Below are 20,749 nucleotides of genomic sequence, written 5' to 3' on the forward strand. Positions count from 1 at the left end.
TGGAAGTTTGGAGCAACTTACAGATTCTCAACCACTGTTTCACTATAGAAATTTAAAGCAATGACCTACAGAGGGGCAGCCGCATTAGTTTGTTGCAGCAAAAACAAGGAGTCTGGTGGCACCTTAAAAGTTTATGGCATAAACTTGAATGAACCAGAGTCCACTACTTTAGATAAATGAAGTGTTAACCTCAGTTGTAAGATGCACACACACACACAGACACCTGTGTCTCTTTGTGTGTCTATCCACACACATACAGGTAGGAAAAAACCAAACAGTGCTGCCAATAATTGGAATTTATGGCCATTGGGTACTTTATTACATTTCTTTCCTCTATACTCAGTCATGTGCATTTTTGTACCAAGCAAGAGAACTCTAGTCTGTGGAAGCTTAAATCATCATAAACATGTTAATCTCTAAAATGCCACCAGAGTCTTTGTTAACATTAACACCCTAGATCACATAAGCTAATAGGAAGAATGATATAACAACATGTTCTCTATCCTCAGGAACAGAGATGTTTATGTCAGAATAAATGAGGGCTGAGTTTGAATACACTTGGACAGAAGATACTGTATCAGAAGGTCCGAGGACCCCAGGGACAGAAATGCACAAAGGAAGAACAGACAGTGGCTTCAAACTATAACATCCTTATTTAGGGCCAAACTAGACACTTAATGCATAGGTATTTTTAAAATATGCAAACAACATCTGCTACAGGAGGGGTAATAGTTACTAGGACCCTGGCAGATGTGGAGAAGGAGTTTAATCATTTTGCTCCCCTGCTGTTGGTCCTGAAACAAATCTCTCCTGGAGGTGATATTTGCAGGTGTGGAATTTCCCTTCAATGAAGGGGTTCAAAGAAAGGGTTTTCCTCAGGACTGCAGCAGGAAGAAAGGTGTGAAGCTTTTCTTCCCCACATGCTGCAATCCCAGTAATTATCAGCATGCCCAGTTGATGCTGTTTGTATTTTTTTTAAAATCGCAGATAAAATGCAAGGGCACATTTAGCATCATATCTAGTTTTCCCAACTTGGTCCAAGGGTGCTGAGTGGGCTACAATATCTTTTTATGTCATCTTACTTTCACAAACACCCTTTCAGTTAGACGAGTGATGTGAGTTTAGAAAAACTAGATGTGACTTTAGAAAGCACACCATAATTTGGAAGAATCAGCCAAGTGTGTTTGACTAGAGGGATTCACTGAGAAGAAAGAGGGGAGGCTTAACTCTTCCCTTCCCAGGCACAATCCCAATGGAAATTATGGCTGCTATTAATGTGGGCGGGGGGCTCCCAGTGCAGTCCTGGCAAAAACTGTCACCCCCATCCTTACTCATTTAAAAAGCAAAACACGGCATCCTTTCTAATGACTACGTTGAGTCACATCTATTTTGACCTTCTTTCTAATATGCTTCAGACAGTGTTTGTGAGAGTACAAATGACATAGAAAGATATGGTAATTCCCCCTGTACCCTTGCATTAATTTGGAAAGCTGCTTAATGACACATTTAGTGGCATGTCTTGTTTGATCCTGAGTGTTGCTGATTTGCTCAGTATCAAGAGTGGGAAACCTCAGGCCTGAATGCAGTCCTCCAAGCCTTTCTATCCAGTCCTCAAGGCTCTCTCACCAAGCCATGCCACCCCCTGCAGGTTGCACCTCTTTTCTCCAAGCCTCACAGCTCACCATCCCTACTCCATACCCTCCCTTTCAAGTGCTTTTGTGTGGCTGGAACAGATCCTTGAATCATGTTCATGCCTCTTGCTTACTTAAATGGGCGTTTGTGTTTATGTGTGTAGAAACCTCTGACTTTGGCATGGCTAGAATGTATTCTTATGGCTATTTGTTTAATTATGAATTGCTTCACATGAGACATCTCAAAGCAATTTACACAGAACATACATAAAATCGATTCCCATTCACTACTGGAATGAATATCTCCATTTAGTATGCTTGTTGGAAAAGGGACAATAGAGAAAAGACAATAGAGAAGGCACCTGTTTGATGCTAGGAGTGTAGGTGTCATCACACTAAAGCATAGCTGTAAACTTTTCCCTTTTCTTGCGAGGAATCCTATTCGGAATAAGGGGATTTCCCTTTAAAAAAGGGAAACGTTGACAGCTATGCACTAAAGGCCCAATCCCAATACAGTGCACAGCAAACTTCCTGATAGGATGGTATCTGCAGGATGCTTTCTCCTACAGAATGCAGTGATTGGTTGGGTGTGTAGGGAATGAGACAAACTTTCAGCTATCCAGCTTTGTGCACCAATGCCAGTACCTTAAACCTAGCCCAGTAGCTCATTGGCCGCCAGTGGCATGATAGCTAAATTTCCACCCCAGTGAGCAACTGAGCCACTGCATTTTGCGCTGGTTGCAGCTTTTGGATCAGCCTCACATAGAGCATAGCCTACTGTACACAAATTACAGTCACATCCATTGCTCTGCATTCTGTCTGTTTCCTCTGACTTTGCCTGCTTTTTCCTCCGGCCCCACCTACCACTTGCACATGGTCCCCAGAAGGCTCCCTAGAGGAACCTGCCCAAGATCATCTGGCAAGTCACAACTTCATAAACTGGGTTTGTTGATGGCTACACAACTGAATCTAATCAAAGTGGCTTATGCTGTATTGCAGAAAGCAATTGTATTTTAACATGCATTCATGCATTTTACATCTTTGCATTCAACACCTTCGCCATCACGTTATTAAGACATTGCTTTTTGTTATATTAAAAAAATTGTTTTATTTTTAAAATTACTGCTCCCCCCTTTACTCACAGTACCCAGGGAAAGTTCTGTCTTTCTAAAGCAATTTAATATCACCACAAAGGCATCTTATAAAATTTCAAGTTAAGTACTCCTATATGGTCATGAAGCCCTATTACAGGTTAATTGGAGGGTTATGGAGCTGATTTTTCTTTTTTATTAGACGGTTCTAACAGTGATGAAACTGCTTTGCTGAAACATAAAGCTTTAATGTTTTTTCTCAGTGCTCTATCCTGTGTATATGTTAATATATTGGCACACATTACTCTAACCCTGCAGGATCACATTGTGGCCTGGATGGACATTAAGCCAAATTCGAGCCTGAGATTAATTGCTTTTATTTGTTTGTGGCACTTGTTGCTGCATCAGTATGTTGTTGGTGTTATTAACATAATTCCTAAGCCATGGCTTGGCATTTCTAGGTTAGGAAGAGAGCACTAAAATAAAAAAAAAACTTACAGAACAAAGTCTCCTTAGAATCCTCCCAAATCCCTATAGGAAGCCCACAACTAAAAGACAAATAATAGAGACTCTGTAAAGAGCTAGTAGGCAGAAGCAGTCATTAGTTTGGAATTTCTCTCTCTGCACTACAGGTAGTACATTAGTTAAAGTAATGAAAACCCGTAAACCACTCAAGTAATATATCCTCCAGGAACTCAGGCCTAGTCTGCGACAGAGATGGGAATGTTTTCTTGCTACATTATGACATCCACCTGATTTGTAGCCAATTACATAAGGTATAAAATGGCTGTTAATCAGGAAAATGCCATATATTACCTCCGAAATTTGCTGAAATAGTCCTTACAGAGCAAAACGTGTGACGGCAGCTATTAAAATGGAGATTTACTCATTTCTCCCTTTTTCTCTCTCTCCCTCTGTGGGGCTGAAAGTAGATTCTACAGCTAGCATTTTGCACATATGTGGATTTCAGGCTCCTATCTATAAGTGACCAAATTCTTCTTTTCCCTTTGCTTGCGCTATGTCAGAATAAAGGGATGCAAGACATAGGTGTAAGGGGAGGGGGTTGTGAATACATATTTTTGAAGATATTTTATTCAGACAGGCTTTTGTCTAAACAAGGTTAATTGCAAAATGAAAGCGCAGAAAGTATATTGTATTTGTTGGTGGTCATTCAGATCTAAGCCATTCCTTTTTTTTCCAGATTAGCAATTGATAACTTAATGGGAATTCTATTTTTCAGAACTTCATCTCTAGTGTGCAGGTACTTTGTACTCTACTCAGTGCTTTTTTTTCTAGAAAAATAGGTGCTGGTACTCACCATGAAGTTGTTACAGTAAGTGCCACACTTTTTAACAACAACAAAAAGAGGTGCCAGTACTGTTTACCCTTGAGTATCCCCTGAAGAAAAGCACTGAGGTCCCTAATAATGATTAGCACTGCCTTGTAATACATATTCCTGCAAAGTCACAGGATCTTTGTTATATAATCATCATCTTTGTATATGTTCCTAGATAAATCCCCATGAGCTTTTGGTTTGAATTCCTTTATGACCGCAAAAATGTATGGTGTCAGCAAAAAGTGAAGCACTTCCCACCATTAGTCATTGTCACCAAAGCATAGAATTAGAAAAGAATTCAGCAGACTTTAAGGTATATGACTGTACTGGCCATTCCCCCCTATTTATCTGAGACTTCATAACACTACAATTTCCAATTCTCCAAAAGTAGTTCTTCTGAGATGTTTTCTAACAGGGGGTATCCAACTGAGTCATATTTGGAGTAGACCCATTGAAATAAATAGCTAACCAAAGTTGGTTATTGCTAACAGTCCCACTTATTTTAATGGGAATGTTTTGAGTATTACATAGTTGGATGACACCCAATATCCTAGACATATTTCATTATACTTTTTTTGCTGTTTTCTTATAAAGACAACTCAGTTTTAAAGCTATGGGGTGGGAAGGAGAGGGAACCAGATAGGATATCCCTCTGCTTTGCCAATGTCAGTGCCTAGCATCTGGACTTGCAACTGTCTTGGAGAGCTCTAGGTCACCAAGGCCATGAAATTGGCAGAAGCCTTCTCCCTGAGCCATCTGATGGCGATTCTCCTTATAATTTGCTTAGTTTCAGCAGCAAGTATTGCTTTGTTGTTCAAATTAGACCAAGAAAAACTCTTGCTTGCTCTAGGTGGGCCTGTTGTGTAATTCCAATGAAAGAGAAATTCTTGAGCCTTCAAAGATGCCTGTCTGCCTCTTAGTCATCTTCCCACTTCTCATTCTCAACTGCTTCACAAAAACAGTCAGGGCTCACCTAGGGCCTTCTCCACATATTCAGTGTAAGCCCCTTGCATTCATAAGTACACAGGCTAAGCTTCTTCATTCTTGAGTAGAATGTGCTGCCTTACATTGCAGTTGCCTCTATTATTCTCATTATCTGCGTTCGATTACTTCCTTACAGACTGCATGTCTGTTCTTCTTAGCATAATGAGTGAGAACTAGCTTAACTTTGTCTAAAAAGCAAGGAAGTTGTCAGTCACAAGTAAACTGAATGGATTTCATGCCGTAACTATGGCACAGTGTTTAACTTCACCACAGGTGACTTCAAAATATGGCTCTTCGGAATATTTATCACTTGTAGAACAGAGCAGTTTCTTTAAAAATTAATGGTGATTTTCAGAACTTCATCCTCCAGTCTGCATGGAACTCCCTGAGGAAATTTATTTTGCTTTTTTTCCTTCTTAATATTTAGAAAACAATTAAAATGCATTTTGAGATATTAAAGGGGGGAATTTTAAACAGATGGAGTTTGGATATTGGAATTTGGGAGATCCACAGAGATTAAAACTTATTAAAAGTCATAAAAATAGCCTGGCTCAATAGTTGCAGAACTAGAAGTAGTTTTCAGAGCAGAGTGATTCTGAACTGTAAGAATGGAATAATTGGTATAATTTGGACAAGGCACCCAGGAGAGAAGAAGTCAGTATAAGAGACATTGACTGAAGAACTACTAAAACTACTACCTGAAATGTATCTGTTATGAAGAAATTATTTTTGAAAGCATTACATAGGTGTTGTGTATTTTCTTTTGAAATGTCAAACAGATCTTGGAGCAATATTAGAGAATTTTTATTATGAAGTGATATATAAATAATAAATGTTAAAACAAGTCAGATTAAAAAGTCATCGGAAGAGTCATTGTTTAGGCAATAAATGACCCTTGGTCTCTTGATTGTCTCTGGTTTCTTATGAAGGGTGGCATATAAATTTTAATAATAATAATAATAGCAGCTTTTTTCAGTCAGAACTCTCAGGTGGGTGCCACTGCCATTCTAAGAGAATGAGAGAGGTGTTCATTGTGAGTTCTGGCACCTCTTTTTCTAGAAAAATAGCACTAATAATAATAATAGGTATTCATCATTTATTACTACTACTACTATTATTATTACTATTACCATTATTTATACCTTGCCTGTCTGGCTGGGTTTCCCCAGCCACTCTTAGTGGCTTACAGTACATATAAAAACATAGTAAAACATCAAACATTAAAAACTTCCCAATACTTCAGATATTTGGGTCTTGAGAAATTTAGGGCTTTAAAGCACCAGCACCTTAAATTGGGCTTGCAAATGAAAGGAATTTGGACAATTATGGCTGTACCTGATAAAAGTCTATCAGGTTGTATGCCTACTGAAGCTTCCAAATTGTCTTTCAGGACACCCTATATGTAACATGCTTCAATAATCATGGCAAAAGACATTTTACTTTCAGAAAATGTGCAGAGCAACACTGAAGAGCCATGTTTCCTCATTGATTCCACACACACCCGTGTGGTAGATATTTCAGAAGTGAGCTACTAATTCATCAATTGGCAAATCTATTGTGTATCTAAGAGAGACCATTTATTGTCTTTCTAGGAGAGACCATTTTACAGGCCAATTAAGAACGCTTTGTGGCATCACATAATGTAATATATCTCTTATTTAGATGTACCTAGTTACCTTGTATATACAAATGTTTGAATTCTCTGTAATTTGCCACCTATGGCAAGCAATCTATACATGATTTATAACTCATTTCCCAGATTTTGCCATCAGTGCAACCCCTATTTTCCAAGGAGGAAATGCCATGTTGCTCTAAATGTCTTCCCTCCAATGCTACAGCACCATAACATCCATTTTGATGGGAATAAATAATGAAAAATGTCTCTAAAATGATGCTTCAGCACTAATCAGCATTTTCCTTGCCAAACTACACTCCTGAGTTTGTGACATATGTATTTGCATATATCCACCAATCTGAGTTGGAACATAGATTTGACAGCCTTAAAAATCATTTTTATGGAAGATGTCCTAGAAAACACCACAGTCATGCAAAACAGCTTGCAAAGACTATTGAATCATACACAAAGGATGACATTAATTTCATCAGTAGTATATTGAATATTCAATTATTGTCCTTATGGTTTGTAGCAGTTTTTCCGTTTAAATGGATATTAGTACATTATTTTATCTACAAATTAGTTTTGCCTTAAAATGTCTCTCTCTCTCTCTCTCTGTGTGTGTGTGTGTGTGTGTGTGTGTGTGTGTGTGTGTTTGTGTGAGTGTGTGTGTGTGTGTGTGAGAGAGAGAGAGAGAGAGAGAGAATGTGAGAGAGAGAGAGAGAGAGAGAGAGAGAGAGAGAGAGAGAGAGTATTGATCATATTATAGTTAACATGATATCATGGCCTTTCAATGGGTATTACATCTGCAGCAGCTGCATCAAGTCAATGTAATAGGAATTTGGTAAGTAAAACACACTCTTTGTGACTCTACTCTGACCTCATTGATTGTATTTATTCACACAAACACACACACACACACCACTGAAGAAATTCAAGAAATTCTGAGGTCACCACAGCAGTTTCATCTATTGATGAGGGCAGAAGATGTTAAGGAAAGTCTCCTGTGTCTTCTATTCAATTTAACCATTATTGAACGGTTGTTCAGCAAGTTTCCTCTTTTTTAAATGCAGTCCTAGGAATGATGTGCAATTCGAAATGCAACCATCGGCATATTCTCTAATAATGAAAATTCTATAAATACTAGGTATTGTATAAAACTAATATAAGAAAACCAAGACCTTAGACACAGTGGAAATCCTTGATTTAAATTTCAAAAGTTATGGATTCTATTTCTTTTCTGCAAGAGTTTCACAGAAAACCTTTCTATGCTGCCAAGCTTATGCGGACAATTAAAGAAATGATCTGTAACTTTCATTTTTGTGTGGTTGCCATCAGATAGATATAAATATATGTATCAGTATTTAAAAAATAATAATCAAGTATATAAGTATTTTTTTATAACTTATACTTTCAAATCCCTGCTCAGCCATAGATTTCTTTTAAAAAAATATTTATTTAGTACAGTGGTGCCTCGCAAGACGAAAAGAATCCGTTCTGTGATTCTCTTCGTCTAGCGGTTTTTTCGTCTTGCGAAGCAAGCCCATTGATGGATTAGCGGATTAGCGCTATTAGCGCTTTTAGCAGCTTTTAGCGGCTTATCTGCTGATCGGATCAGCTGTTAAGCGGCTTAGCAGCTTAGAAAAAGGGGGGAGGGGAAAAAACCAGCAGGAACTCGCAAGACATTGTCGTCTTGCGAAGCAAGCCCATAGGAAATTCGTTTTGCGAAGCACCTCCAAAACGGAAAACTCTTGCAAAAATATATCACCTGCCCGACAATAAATGTTGGAAATGCAAGGGAACTGAAGGAACATTCTTTCACCTCTGGTGGACATGCCCAAGGGTTAAGGCCTTCTGGGAAATGATTTATAATGAGTTAAAAAAGGTATTTAAATATACCTTCCTCAAGAAACCAGAGGCCTTCCTTTTGGGCATTGTCGGCCAGGGGGTGCTAAAGAAGGATAGAACTTTTTTTATGTATGCAACAACAGCAGCAAGAATACTCATCGCAAAGCACTGGAAGACCCAAGATTTACCCACACTGGAAGAATGGCAGACGCAACTACATGGAGCTGGCTGAAATGACTGGCAGAATTCGAGACCTGGGAGAAGAGACGGTGGAAGAGGATTGGAAAAAATTTAAAGACTATTTACAAAAATATTATAAGTTGTATGAATGTTAAGAGAATGCACGATAGAAAGTAACATGGCATCAGCAATTTAGCTGTAAGATATATGAGAATAAGTGATGGTTGAGAAAAAGATGAAATCTGAAGTAATATTATGTTTAAGCTAAGCAGTTTAGTATACGATAAAACTATTTAAAAATTTGGGACATAATATTTGAGAACTACAAAATAAGAACCGAAACAAGGTAACAAATTGCTGTCTATAATTATATGACTGAGAATGCAGGAAAGGGTGATGTGAGGAAGTCTAAATATTATGAAAATATGATTTATGGAAAATTGCTTTTCTGTTGTTTTTTTCTTTTTCTCTTTTTTATTTTATGTCTATCTTCTAACTTCTTTTTGTCTTTTCTGTTTGTTGTATGGTACTGTGGTTTGCTTTTTTGTTTAAAATTTGCAATAAATTTTAAACAAAAACAAAAAACAAAACGGAAAACTCTTTTGTCTAGCGAGTTTTCCGTCTTGCGAGGCATTCGTCTTGCGGGGCACCACTGTACATTTATATCCCACCTTTCCTCCAAGCAGCTCGGAGTAGTGTGCATTGTTCTCCTCCTTTGCACTTTATCCTGACAACAATCCTGTGAGGTAGGTTAGACCCAGAGCGAGTGGCTGGCCCAGGCAGCTTCATGTCTGAGTGGGGATTTGAACTGTGGCCTTCCAGGCCCTAGTCCAGCACTTTAACCACTACACCACAAAAGGCCCTTGGGTCAGTCATTCTCTCTTTGCCCAGGCTCCTCTATAGTGTGGCTGTGAGTATTAGGGATGGGAGAGAATTTTGATTCAGTTCTCATCGAAAGGTGAATCTACCAAATTCACTCTTCCCAAAACAGTATGCAACCTGAAATGCAGCCATCCTTCAAAATTTGCACTTTTCTGAAATCTGCAGTGCAGTTCTCCAGCCAAATGCGTACGAAACCATGTGTGCTAGGGTAAAGAACAGAAAAGACTCATGTTATGAGTGAAGATAACGTGCAAAAATGCATTACTTAAGGGAAAATGTTTGCAAAAATGTAAATATTTGGCAAAACTGCATACAAACATGTATATTGGGAGAAATTTGCCTTAAATTTGATGGATTTTCATGAAGGCTTTAAAAAATAATAGTAGCATATTGCTGTGAAAATATGGAGAACTGATTGGGAAAAGGAGAGACTGAAAGAAAGTGAAATTAATATATCTGACCTACATTGGCTCCCAGTACATTTCCAAGCACAATTCAAAGTGTTGGTGCTGACCTTTAAAGCCCTAAACAGCCTTGGCCCAGTATACCTGAAGGAGCATCTCACTCCCATCGTTCAGCCCAGACACTGAGGTCCAGCGCCGAGGGCCTTCTGGCGGTTCCCTCACTGCAAGAAGTGAGGTCACAGGGAACCAGGCAGAGGGCCTCCTCGGTAGTGGCACCTGCCCTGTGGAATGCCCTCCCACCAGATGTCAAGGAAACAAACAACCACCTGACTTTTAGAAGACATCTGAAGGCAGCCATGTTTAGGGAAGTTTTTAATGTTTGATGATTTATTCTATTTTTAGTATTTTGTTGGAAGCTGTCCAGAGTGGCTGGGGAAACCCAGCCAGATGGGCAGGGTATAAATGTATTATTATTATTATTATTATTATTATTATTATTATTATTATTAAATTTGATTAAGAACCTTTCAGCTTCCTGTTTTCCTGACAACATACATAGTATATGAAATAAACAGAGGCTTATATAGTATATGAAATAAACAGAGGCTTCAGAAAACTAACTCAAATCTTTGTTTTGTGCCCTCTTTGCAGAAAATGAGGATAATCTAAAAGGAATGCAGAATAGGTTGCAAGATGCAGAGGAAAAGAACTCAGATCTCCTGAAAGCTTTGAATGACACCTTGGGGAAACTGTCTGCGATTCCTAATGGTAAGTAGTAGGGATGACCACCATTTGGGGAGCACCCGAAATCCATTTCCCACATTGCTTGAATCCAGCCAATTAATTATCATGAAGCGAGTGGGATTATGTTGTGTGTCTCTGTGTTACCAAACAGCTTGAAAGGAAGTGTTGCAAATGTAGCAAAATTGCCATCAGTACAGCTAGGCCAGGGGAAATACGTCTCCATGTTGGGAAACTGGGCGATTCTTTTGTCTGCCTTGGGCTTTCCTTTCTGCGTGCAATCAACATCTCATTAAGGAGGTCAAAGGGTCAAGTACATTCACCCACCACCACCGTTGCCCTCTATTAGTTGGAAGGCAACGGCATGCAGCAGGGAGGCTGATCTACTCCTACCACCCTGGTTAGATTGCCACTTGCTGGGAATCAGAAGTGGGAAGACTGCAGTTGCACTCATGTCCTGCTTGCAGGCTTCTCATAGTCATCTTGTTTCCCTCTGTGAGAACAAGATTCTGGGTTTAGATGGGCCTTTGGCCTGATTCAGCAAGGCTTTCTCATGTTGGTGTGTGTTAGAACCCTGGAAGATCAGGGGTCTAAAATACATTGGAAGCCTGCATGAACACAGTAGACTCCACACAACAGGCTGTAGCTTTTTAACGGGTGGGGAGGGGTGCTTATGCACACTCCGTCCCTTTCTTCTCTTGGGGGTGGGGTGATTGGTTTGTTATTATGTTTGTTTTTCTGCTTTTATACAGTAAAGCGCCCTGTGATCCTCGGATGACAAGCAGTATATAACTGTATTAAATAAAATAAATACATGTTGCTAATTATTTGGGTAAAGGAACACACAAAGAGGGTTTTTGTTTTGTTTTGTCTTCTCATGCTATGCTGTGGTGGCCTCATTGCCCAACTTCACAGCACAGCATCAGATGACAAGGACCATCGTCTAGGCAATACAGGTGTGAACACTCTTCCCACCATCTCTACACAAGGGTGCTCCATTGCTCATCATCCATCTCTCACAGTTCACAGGCAAGACTAGGCCCTAGTAAGTAGTGCCGAGGTATTCACAGAGTTGACTGAAATATTTTTCTGATCTCTACTTTTTGACAAGGAATGTCTGTATATTATCCTTTTCGCTATGTGCCCTCCTGCCTGTGAGCATCTTTGAGGATGCTGGTGTTCTGTCTGCCACAGACAAAGGAATACTTGGCATTCTACCCCCCACCCCGGCCTTGCAGGAGCTGTCACTTTCTTGTCATTCTTAGAAGGCCAGTTCTGGAAGTTAATTTTCTTCTTCTTCCAAGGAATGAAAGACAACATAGGCTGGATCTAGACAAATCAAAGAAGTGTTTCAGTTTAAAGCATTGTAAATTTAAACAGGGAAAACAGGTAGAGAAAAATGGGACTCCACATCGCCATCTGGTGGCACAATATTATATCGTATATACAACTCATATAAATCACTTTTTCTTTACCAGTCTAGCTGAGTCCATACTGCTAATCCACCGTTTTCTTCTAGCTCATTTCCCCAAAGTACCTCTCCTTCCTATTACCGTAGCAATACAGTACAGAGACTAACAAACTGTCAAAGAGTAAACGCTCTGTCTAGTTAGGCAAAACTCAAAATTTCCAGAGAAATATCACAAATCCATAAATGAAGGGAACTGAAATTGACTGAGACTCTTTGCATTCAAAAGATATAAACAGAAGCCAAGATCTGCTGCCAGTATCTATCCATATGGGGCAAACTGGCATGGCTTCATAGGTATGTTGCCATACTTCCTACTGGAAAGAACAATTCTCTGTGGTACAGTATAACACTCAGCATGGTATCTTCAGTGTGCCAAAAAATACTGGATCACAGACTTTTCTGATTTAACAAAGTTGTGATCTAATTAAACTAGCTCACAAGCATCTGTGCTCTTTCCTTTGCCAGTGCAGGTGACAGGGTTTGCGGGGGGACTATGAAATCATGCTCAGAAGCTGGCTCCTGTGAAAATTGTATGTCCAAATTTGTATAATATGTAAGTTTAGATTTCAGACATAATTCATATAGGTACCATGCCAGTTCAATCAATAGGCATTTGCAGTCCTCTCATTTCACAAAAACTGATAACACAGGGCTCCATTCCACTGACAGTTTTTTCCTTCACGAGATATTTAGCTAGGACATTGCTAGCGATAACTGACGGCAACATTTACCGACAGGATATTACTGAAGTTTGGTGAGAAGTCACATGCAGGTTGCATGATAGTAGGATCTGGCTAATATATGGCACGCTCCTTTATATTAGGTGAGAAAAGAACTATATTTTTAATGGTTTAGGTTTCCATATCTAACCAATGATTTTGCCCTTCTTAACTTTGTCGAGGGGAATGGCCTTGCGTCAGTGATAGAGCACGTCTGTGCGTACAATACGTACAAGTCTCTCATGCCCACCTACCTCCCATTTACAGACACAGCAGCCAAGGTACAGGCCGTCAAAGACAAAGCCAAGCAAGCAAATGATACTGCGAATGACGTTCTGGCTAGAATCAGAGATCTCAATGAAAATCTCCTTGGCTTAAAAGACAACTACAGAAAACTGGCTGAGGATGCAGCCAAGACAAATGCTGTGGTGAAAGATCCCACCAAAAACAGTAAGAGCTTATTTTTCATACCCACTGTTATTTGTTCATGTACTTCTGTAGCTATGAAAGGCTTCCTTCCCCTCCCTAACTCTGTATATGATTTAAAGCATATAAGTTCAAGTGCTATTATTACTGTCGGCAACCACTTTTCATGGGGGTTCCATTCCTGGCCTGCGCACATGGCGGAGCATGCATAAGCCTGCCTCTGTTCTGCCCTCTTCCTGGTCCAAAAGGACACACATCAATTGGGCACACGCAGAATAGTGTCTGCCTTTACATGCTTACTAATTACCAATGGGAAAGCACAGATTAATTGATGGTGCTGTTTGTTTATTTTATTTTTATGAGACCTTCCCAACAATATGTTTCTCCATATCTAGTTGCTGTTTTTATTTTTCAAATAGCACAACCTTTCCCAACTTGGTGGCCTCCAGATGTTTTGCACATCAACTCTCATCAGCCTCAGCAAGTGCAGGCATTCTGGCAGGGAGTAATGGAAGCTATAGGCCAAAACCTCTGGGAAGCAGCAGGTTAGGGAAGGTTTACATAGCACATAATTGGCAGCAGGTTTTCTAGAATCCATTCTCTTGGTTCTTAAAACATCTCCATTAAGATGAAGAACTCTAGCGCTGCATTTAAAAAACAAAGAAGTCCTTGAAAGATCATTTCTAGTACAGTAGAAATAACGACAAGCTTTCGTAGTATGAACATGTCAGCTTGGTCAATGAGCTAACCTTTAAAGGGGGAAGCATGAGAGAAGAATTTAATAAAGCTGTCTTTTGCTTGTAGGGAATGTAATATAGCCTCTTGGGTAATATAGCTGTGTTAAGAGTATATTTTATGCTGATCCCTTAGTTATTATATTCACAGAGTAGCCCTGTGTTGCATGGTAGGAGAATTGAGCAAGAACGTCTCCAGCACAGTCGAGTGACCTCTAGCATTGCAATGTCACAGAAAATGAATAGTCATTTCCATTGAAGGTCCTTAAATAGTCACAGTGGAAGAACTTAGAAGTGTTTAAATCACATACCTTCTGAGGTATTATGTACATGAACTCTGTCCTATATTCCTTCCATAAAGTCTCAGTTCTGCATTTGAAAATGCAAAAAATTAAATAAAAAACCCAGTCTTCATTTTTGGGTTGAATCTAGGAATAGACAGTTCAGTCTATATCTAGACCATGCCAATTTTGCATACGTTTATGCGTAAGTTCATTCTGTTCCATGTCTCCATTAATGTGCAATTTAGGGGGGGAAATCCATATGAAAATTCACGTTTAAGTGTGTATTTAAATATGTAGCTAACTACGTATTTTGCTTTATCTCAGTGTATGCCTTTCTAAGTGTAGTTATATTAGAACAGGAATGCTCCTCAGATTCTCATGGCTGTCCTTCCTCCTCCTCACTTTTCCTACTCAAATTCACTCCTCTTTCCAGCGCTATCTACAGTGAACATTGAATCTGTGCCACAAACACCACAGTAGACAAGAATTTATAACCCCACCAAGTTAAATTAAAACTATCATTAGCACTCAGCTTGGTACAGACCTTCAGCTGCCATCTTAATTCCATTTGCTTGGGACTGAGCCCCACTGAATTCAGTAAGACTTATTTCTGATTAGACATGATTAGGATTGCTTTGTAAAGTAATGAAAAGAAAAGAAAAGGTGAGATTTGAACAGGAAAGGCAAGACAAGGAGGAGGAGGACAAAAGGTGCCATAATCAAAGGAAATGGGAGAGGAAGGGGCTGGGACTTGTGAGACTGGAAATGCTTCATCTGCATTGAGCTATTATCACATGAAGTACACTTACATTTACTCTGTTGATTGTTCTCCAGTGGCAATATATCTAGAGGACCTAATGTGGGCACCTGAAACTGGAGAAAATTCTCCACTTCTGCCAAATCTGCAGTACACTGTGTTCTAAGCTGTGAATTCCTCCAGTTTTCTGTTCAGTAATCCATTTTATTGTGTTGTTGTTTGTTGTTTCGAACTTACTGTCTTACAAGTTTTCTTTCTTCTTCTTTTTTTAAAATCTCCAAAACTTGTCTGCAGAAATCAGTACGTATAAGGTTCTAATTTTATTATTCTTTCTAGCCTTTCCCCTTCCGCTGTGCCCATATGCTTCATTCATTTTCTCGAATACACTTGCATGGTACCTATGCAAGTTGCTGCGCTATAACGCCTTACTATTTAGCCTAGTCAATGTTCCAACATTGACACTAACATTATTATTCATATCAGGAAAGGGACACACCTCACAACCAGTTCTGATGCTACGAGCCCATACTTAGCGTCTTAAAGCAATAAGAGAGAAATTGAGCAAAGAATGGCAGGAGGCAAAAGTTGTCATTTTATTGAAAGGTCGTACGGAGTCAAGACTCCTGGAAGGTGCAGTTCTCCTTCAGATGCTCTGCATGTTCCAAGAAGTCAGATTCTTAAAACTTGTTACTTCTGTCATTTTTCACTTGCTTTTTTTCATCTATTGTTTCTTGAAGATGAGTGTGCAAAAACATACTGCAACCAGCTCTACAAAGAAGCTGACAGTAACTTAGTGTTTCCTTCTTTATGGACCTGAAATGGAGGTCTGATGGTATAAAAATTGATGTCACGGGACTAGGTATAGGGTAGAAACTAAATTTAGCTTACATTTAATTTCTCAAATTCACACTTACCAATGTACAATATAAGAACCAAAACACAGCCATCCTTCAAAGTTCACATGAAAATTTTGTGGAGCACTTCTCCAATCATTGTTTACAAAATGTATATATTGGGGAAAATGTGTATGAAAATGAATATTTATTGGAAATAGCATATAAAGTACACGCTAGAAAAAATTATTTGCAAAGCTGTACATTACTCAGAACTGCAGACAAAAATGGGTTCATTAGCAGAAATTCAGACTAAAATGCTGAAGAATTTTCATGAAGAATTGAAGGGAAATAGCTTCAGAACCCTGGAGAACTGAACTTAAGATTGTAAGAATGAGAAACTGAGGGAACCAGAATTGACCGGCCCCACCATCCCTAGCAAGGAACCAGAAATACGTTGACAGTAGGCTCTTGGGTCACAATGAAAGCCACTGACTGTTCCATTTTGAAAGGATTAGACAAATTCATGTGGAATGTGTCTGTCAGTGTCCATAACAGATGAATAAAACTTCCTTCTGTGCCTCTGAAAACCAGATACCTGAAGAGAAGCCACAACAGATTGCTATTGTCATTATATTCTATCTGCAGACTTCCAGAGACATCTTGGTCTCATCAAGCAAAGCAGTGCTCATAAATTCCCTTCACATTGATGGTTAATATAGCCTCTCCACAGACAAATTAAGAAAATGTTTGTAATGACACTACAAATTCAGTGTAATTTTTTTTGTGGTGATTGTATTATGTAACTAGTACCCGGTAATTGTTATATGAGGGACGCGGGTGGCGCTGTGGGTTAAACCCCAGAGCCTAGGACTTGCTGATCAGAAGGTCGCAGTTCGAATCCCTGCAATGGGGTGAGCTCCCGTTGCTCGGTCCCTGCTCCTGCCAACCTAGCAGTTCGAAAGCACATCAAAGTACAAGTAGATAAATAGGTACCGCTCTGGCGGGAAGGTAAACGGCATTTCCGTGTGCTGCTCTGGTTAGCCAGAAGCGGCTTAGTCATGCTGGCCACATGACCTGGAAGCTGTACGCCGGCTCCCTCGGCCAATAAAGCGAGATGAGCGGTGCAACCCCAGAGTCGGCCACGACTGGACCTAATGGTCAGGGGTCCCTTTACCATATATATATATATATATATATATATATATATATATATATATATACACACACACACACACAAAACAAACAAAAAATCCCTTTACACATTAAACACACGAAGAGGGTTCAGCACATAGAAAAGACTATTGGTCTCACTCCCCATGCAATATGGGCATCTAAGCAGGAAAGCCTATGCTTGCAGATCTCTACGCTTCCATGTTAGCTGGAATCCTGAGTGACTGGGGGTGATCATGTGGTTTACACTTTATAATATTCAGAGCTAGTGAAAAAAATAAGTGTGGGCTACCAACCTTTACCAGATTTAACAAATATGAAAAGTCCTGAGACATGGGTCCTCATATTTGGAGTTAGACAATTATTTTCTTCTTCTAATTTATGACTATGTAACTAATGAGTGCTAATTTGTTTCCTAACTAATGAAAACTAATGAGCTACCATTTTAGTAAAAAATGCTTCCATTAAAGCAAGACTAAAGGCAAACTCTAGAACCCTGAGCTGTCCACACTGTGACCTCTAAGCTCTAACTTTTCCATGCCACAGGATCTCAGTTAACCTCAAAAAAAAAAAAAAACCCACCACAAAAAGCAACCCTGTAACTTCAGACCCAAAGCACTCTTTTGAATACTTCTCCTTTGCACCTATTTTGCCAATGAAGCTCTAAAATTATTGTTGCGATTATTTGGCATCTTTAAAAAAAATGTTATCAGTATATATATTTTTCTGGGCTTTTCAAACACTTAAATCCCAAATGAATAAAGCATGATTTATTTCTCTGAAAATTAGCCTGCACACCTTCATTGTAGCTACTTTACATTGCTTCTGAATTGAGAAACTATGGGTTAATCATGGACTGCAAGTGACAATATTAAACCACACCAGGAGTCCTAGATTAAGCCACAGTTTCCAATTACACATAGAATGGAATACGTTTGTTTAAAACAATCATGATACAAACCTTGGCTGGCACATGAAGGGTGTGTGCATTTGCACAACACTCATTCCTGGATTAATCAAAAATCCACAGTTTATATAAAATAGGATTGTTATATTCAAACTGGCCCAGAGTGTTCTCAAACTCATGGTGTTTGTAACCAATTTCTTACACTGTTTCGGGTTGTGTGTTTTTTACATGAAGTTGCTGATGCAGAAGACACTGTTAAAAACCTGGAAGAGGAAGCAGATCGACTGATGGATAAACTCAAACCAATCAAACAACTTCAAGATAACCTAGGGAAAAACATCTCTCAGATTAAAGAACTGATAAATCAAGCCAGGAAGCAAGCCAATTCCGTAAGCCTTTCTAATAGCTTATTCTATTTCTTTAACTATCTTATTTCATTCATGCAGAGATCTCAGAAGGGATAAGGAGGGCTGAAAATAACGATGCTGGTAACAAAGCTCACAAAAACTGGGTGGACTCATGTTGTGCTTTAGCTTGCTTGAGAATTGGTAATCTAAGGGTTAGCAATGTAGGAGCCATTTCCTAGTCATATTGGTAAAACAGGAATGAAGGAACCACACATAATGTTTGTGTAACCCACTAGCATCCCTCTAGCTGCAGGAGGAGTGGGGTGGTTTGAATCTGAATTGACAGCAGACCTCCTATCTGGTTGCACTTGCCCAACCCTACATTGTAGTAATAAAAGAGGTTTCCTCATGCCCAAGTAGGGGAGGCAATTACCATGACATAACCAGTAAATGTTTGCTTGGTCTTGGGGGGAGTCTGCAACTTTAAGGGTGGAATTCAACATTGCATTAAGGAGATTGTTCCATCAGTGCAAGCTCCCCTTTCCACATTCTGTTCTGGGGGGTTCTTTGGATGATCCAGAGGCGACATGGGGGGGGCATGAGGGCATGTGACTAGAGGAGAGGGTCAAGTCCCCTTGTACTAGCAGGACTCTCAGCACTGGTTCCTGTTAGCTGCTCTGTTGAATCAAGCCCTTGAGTTTTTCAGTATCTGTATCAATCGTCCATAATGTGATCTTAGCCCGGCTTGGCTGGGGAGGGCGGGATATAAATAAAATTTATTTATTTATTTATTTATTTTACAACACAACAACCAGAAACTCAAACAACTGCCTTCTCCTCATGGCTCATGTTCACATGATTAAATGTGGTATCTACCTGGTCTGTCATTAAACTGAAGCTCATTGTTCCGCTTCCTTTGGAGCATCACTCTGTCACAGTCACTGTGCTTAAGCCACTATGATGTCACATTGGTAAAAAAGTAGTGCTGTAGTTACAGATGGACATCGAGACCAAACATTCCCCATTGGATGCATGGACCTTTTTCCAGTAATGGAGTAGTGTAGGCCTTGTTCACACAGAAGTATGTGTGCTTGTTGTGCAGAGGTGCTGGGATTACGGTCATCAACCCGAGAGTATCTGTTGATGTGCAGCAAGCATATTATAACTTTTGAATTCACACTTGATCAGTGCATTGAGCATGAACAGTGAGCAAAGTTGGAAATGATGTGTCAGTTTATAATTAATGACAAATACTAATCAATAAAATCATGTATTATAATAATGCTGTATGATGAATATATTGCTCAAGTGTTTCCATTAATCATCCTAACAAAACCAAAAGGCCCCATTACAGCAAGACGTAGAAATTTTCTTATCAGCAGGCATTGCTGCTATATATGGAACCTGACAGCATCTTTGCAGAACGACCAAGAATATTAAATTGGGTTGCTTTCCCATTTTCCTGATTTTCTTCACCTTGTGTCCTCGGGTTAAGAGCATCATTTTCTAGCCTCATTACTGAGTCCCGAATCTGTCTTCCCAGTGTAATTACATTTTAAACTCTGGGATCAGCTGGTAACACTAAACTTATTTGCCATATGACCCACAAGAATCTGTAAAGAAAATCCTTAGAGATGAATGTTTAGCCAGCTCCTGTTTAATTCAAGTCAAAGCATCATGCTGCCTGCAGGAGAAATACAAAAATAAATGTATGTAGTATAATGCTGATAAAACAGCACCTTCTATATATAAATGATTCTTAATGCAAATAGAGGCGATTATTTCTTCCACCTCTTGAAATAATTTTCATGCCTAGGTTTTAAAGCTATTTTCATAACGTTTATCATTTCTCTGAGGAGGCATTCCAACTATTCCTCACTGTGTGGTTGGAAAGTCCAAAATGATGTGGCGGTTCAGCAATTCAATGTCAGTGGCATTTTAGTCATGCCAAAAGTTTTAAAACACATCATCTAGTGAATTTTGAATACAACTACGTGTGACATCTACAGCATCTTTAAAAATCTCATTACTATCTAGAATATATGACAAAAATAAGGCTCAATTATGATTCATTTAGGTATGTGAGGCTGTGGCAAATTCATATAGCACTGCCCAGAATGAATAAAGAAATATAATAACAAATATAAAAAAGAAATATAATAACAAATAAAGAAATATAATATATATTACATTTTTACCTAACCAGTGATGATTATATTTTCACCTAATATAATATATTACATTTTTACCTAACCAGGTCTTGAAAGACCTACATTGGCTCCCAGTACGTTTCCGAGCATGATTCAAAGTGTTGGTGCTGACCTTTAAAGCCCTAAACGGCCTTGGTCCAGTATATCTGAAGGAGCGTCTCCACCCCCATCATTCT

The 20,749-nt window shown here is 39.2% G+C and overlaps 1 protein-coding gene across 7 annotated transcripts in view; it reads left to right on the forward strand.

The window, feature by feature from the left end:
* LAMA2 (laminin subunit alpha 2) overlaps positions 1-20,749 on the forward strand; it is a 372,288-nt gene that overhangs the window by 302,100 nt on the left and 49,439 nt on the right. For all 7 annotated transcript variants that reach the window (XM_081187598.1, XM_081187601.1, XM_081187602.1 and 4 more), the window contains 3 exons: positions 10,623-10,739; positions 13,170-13,352; positions 18,251-18,405. In XM_081187598.1, the coding sequence (XP_081043724.1) occupies positions 10,623-10,739; positions 13,170-13,352; positions 18,251-18,405 (455 nt within the window). The remainder of the gene's footprint in view (positions 1-10,622; positions 10,740-13,169; positions 13,353-18,250; positions 18,406-20,749) is intronic.

The sequence above is a fragment of the Podarcis bocagei genome, assembly GCF_964188305.1.
Source record: "Podarcis bocagei genome assembly, chromosome: 3".
NCBI classification, from domain to species: domain Eukaryota; kingdom Metazoa; phylum Chordata; class Lepidosauria; order Squamata; family Lacertidae; genus Podarcis; species Podarcis bocagei.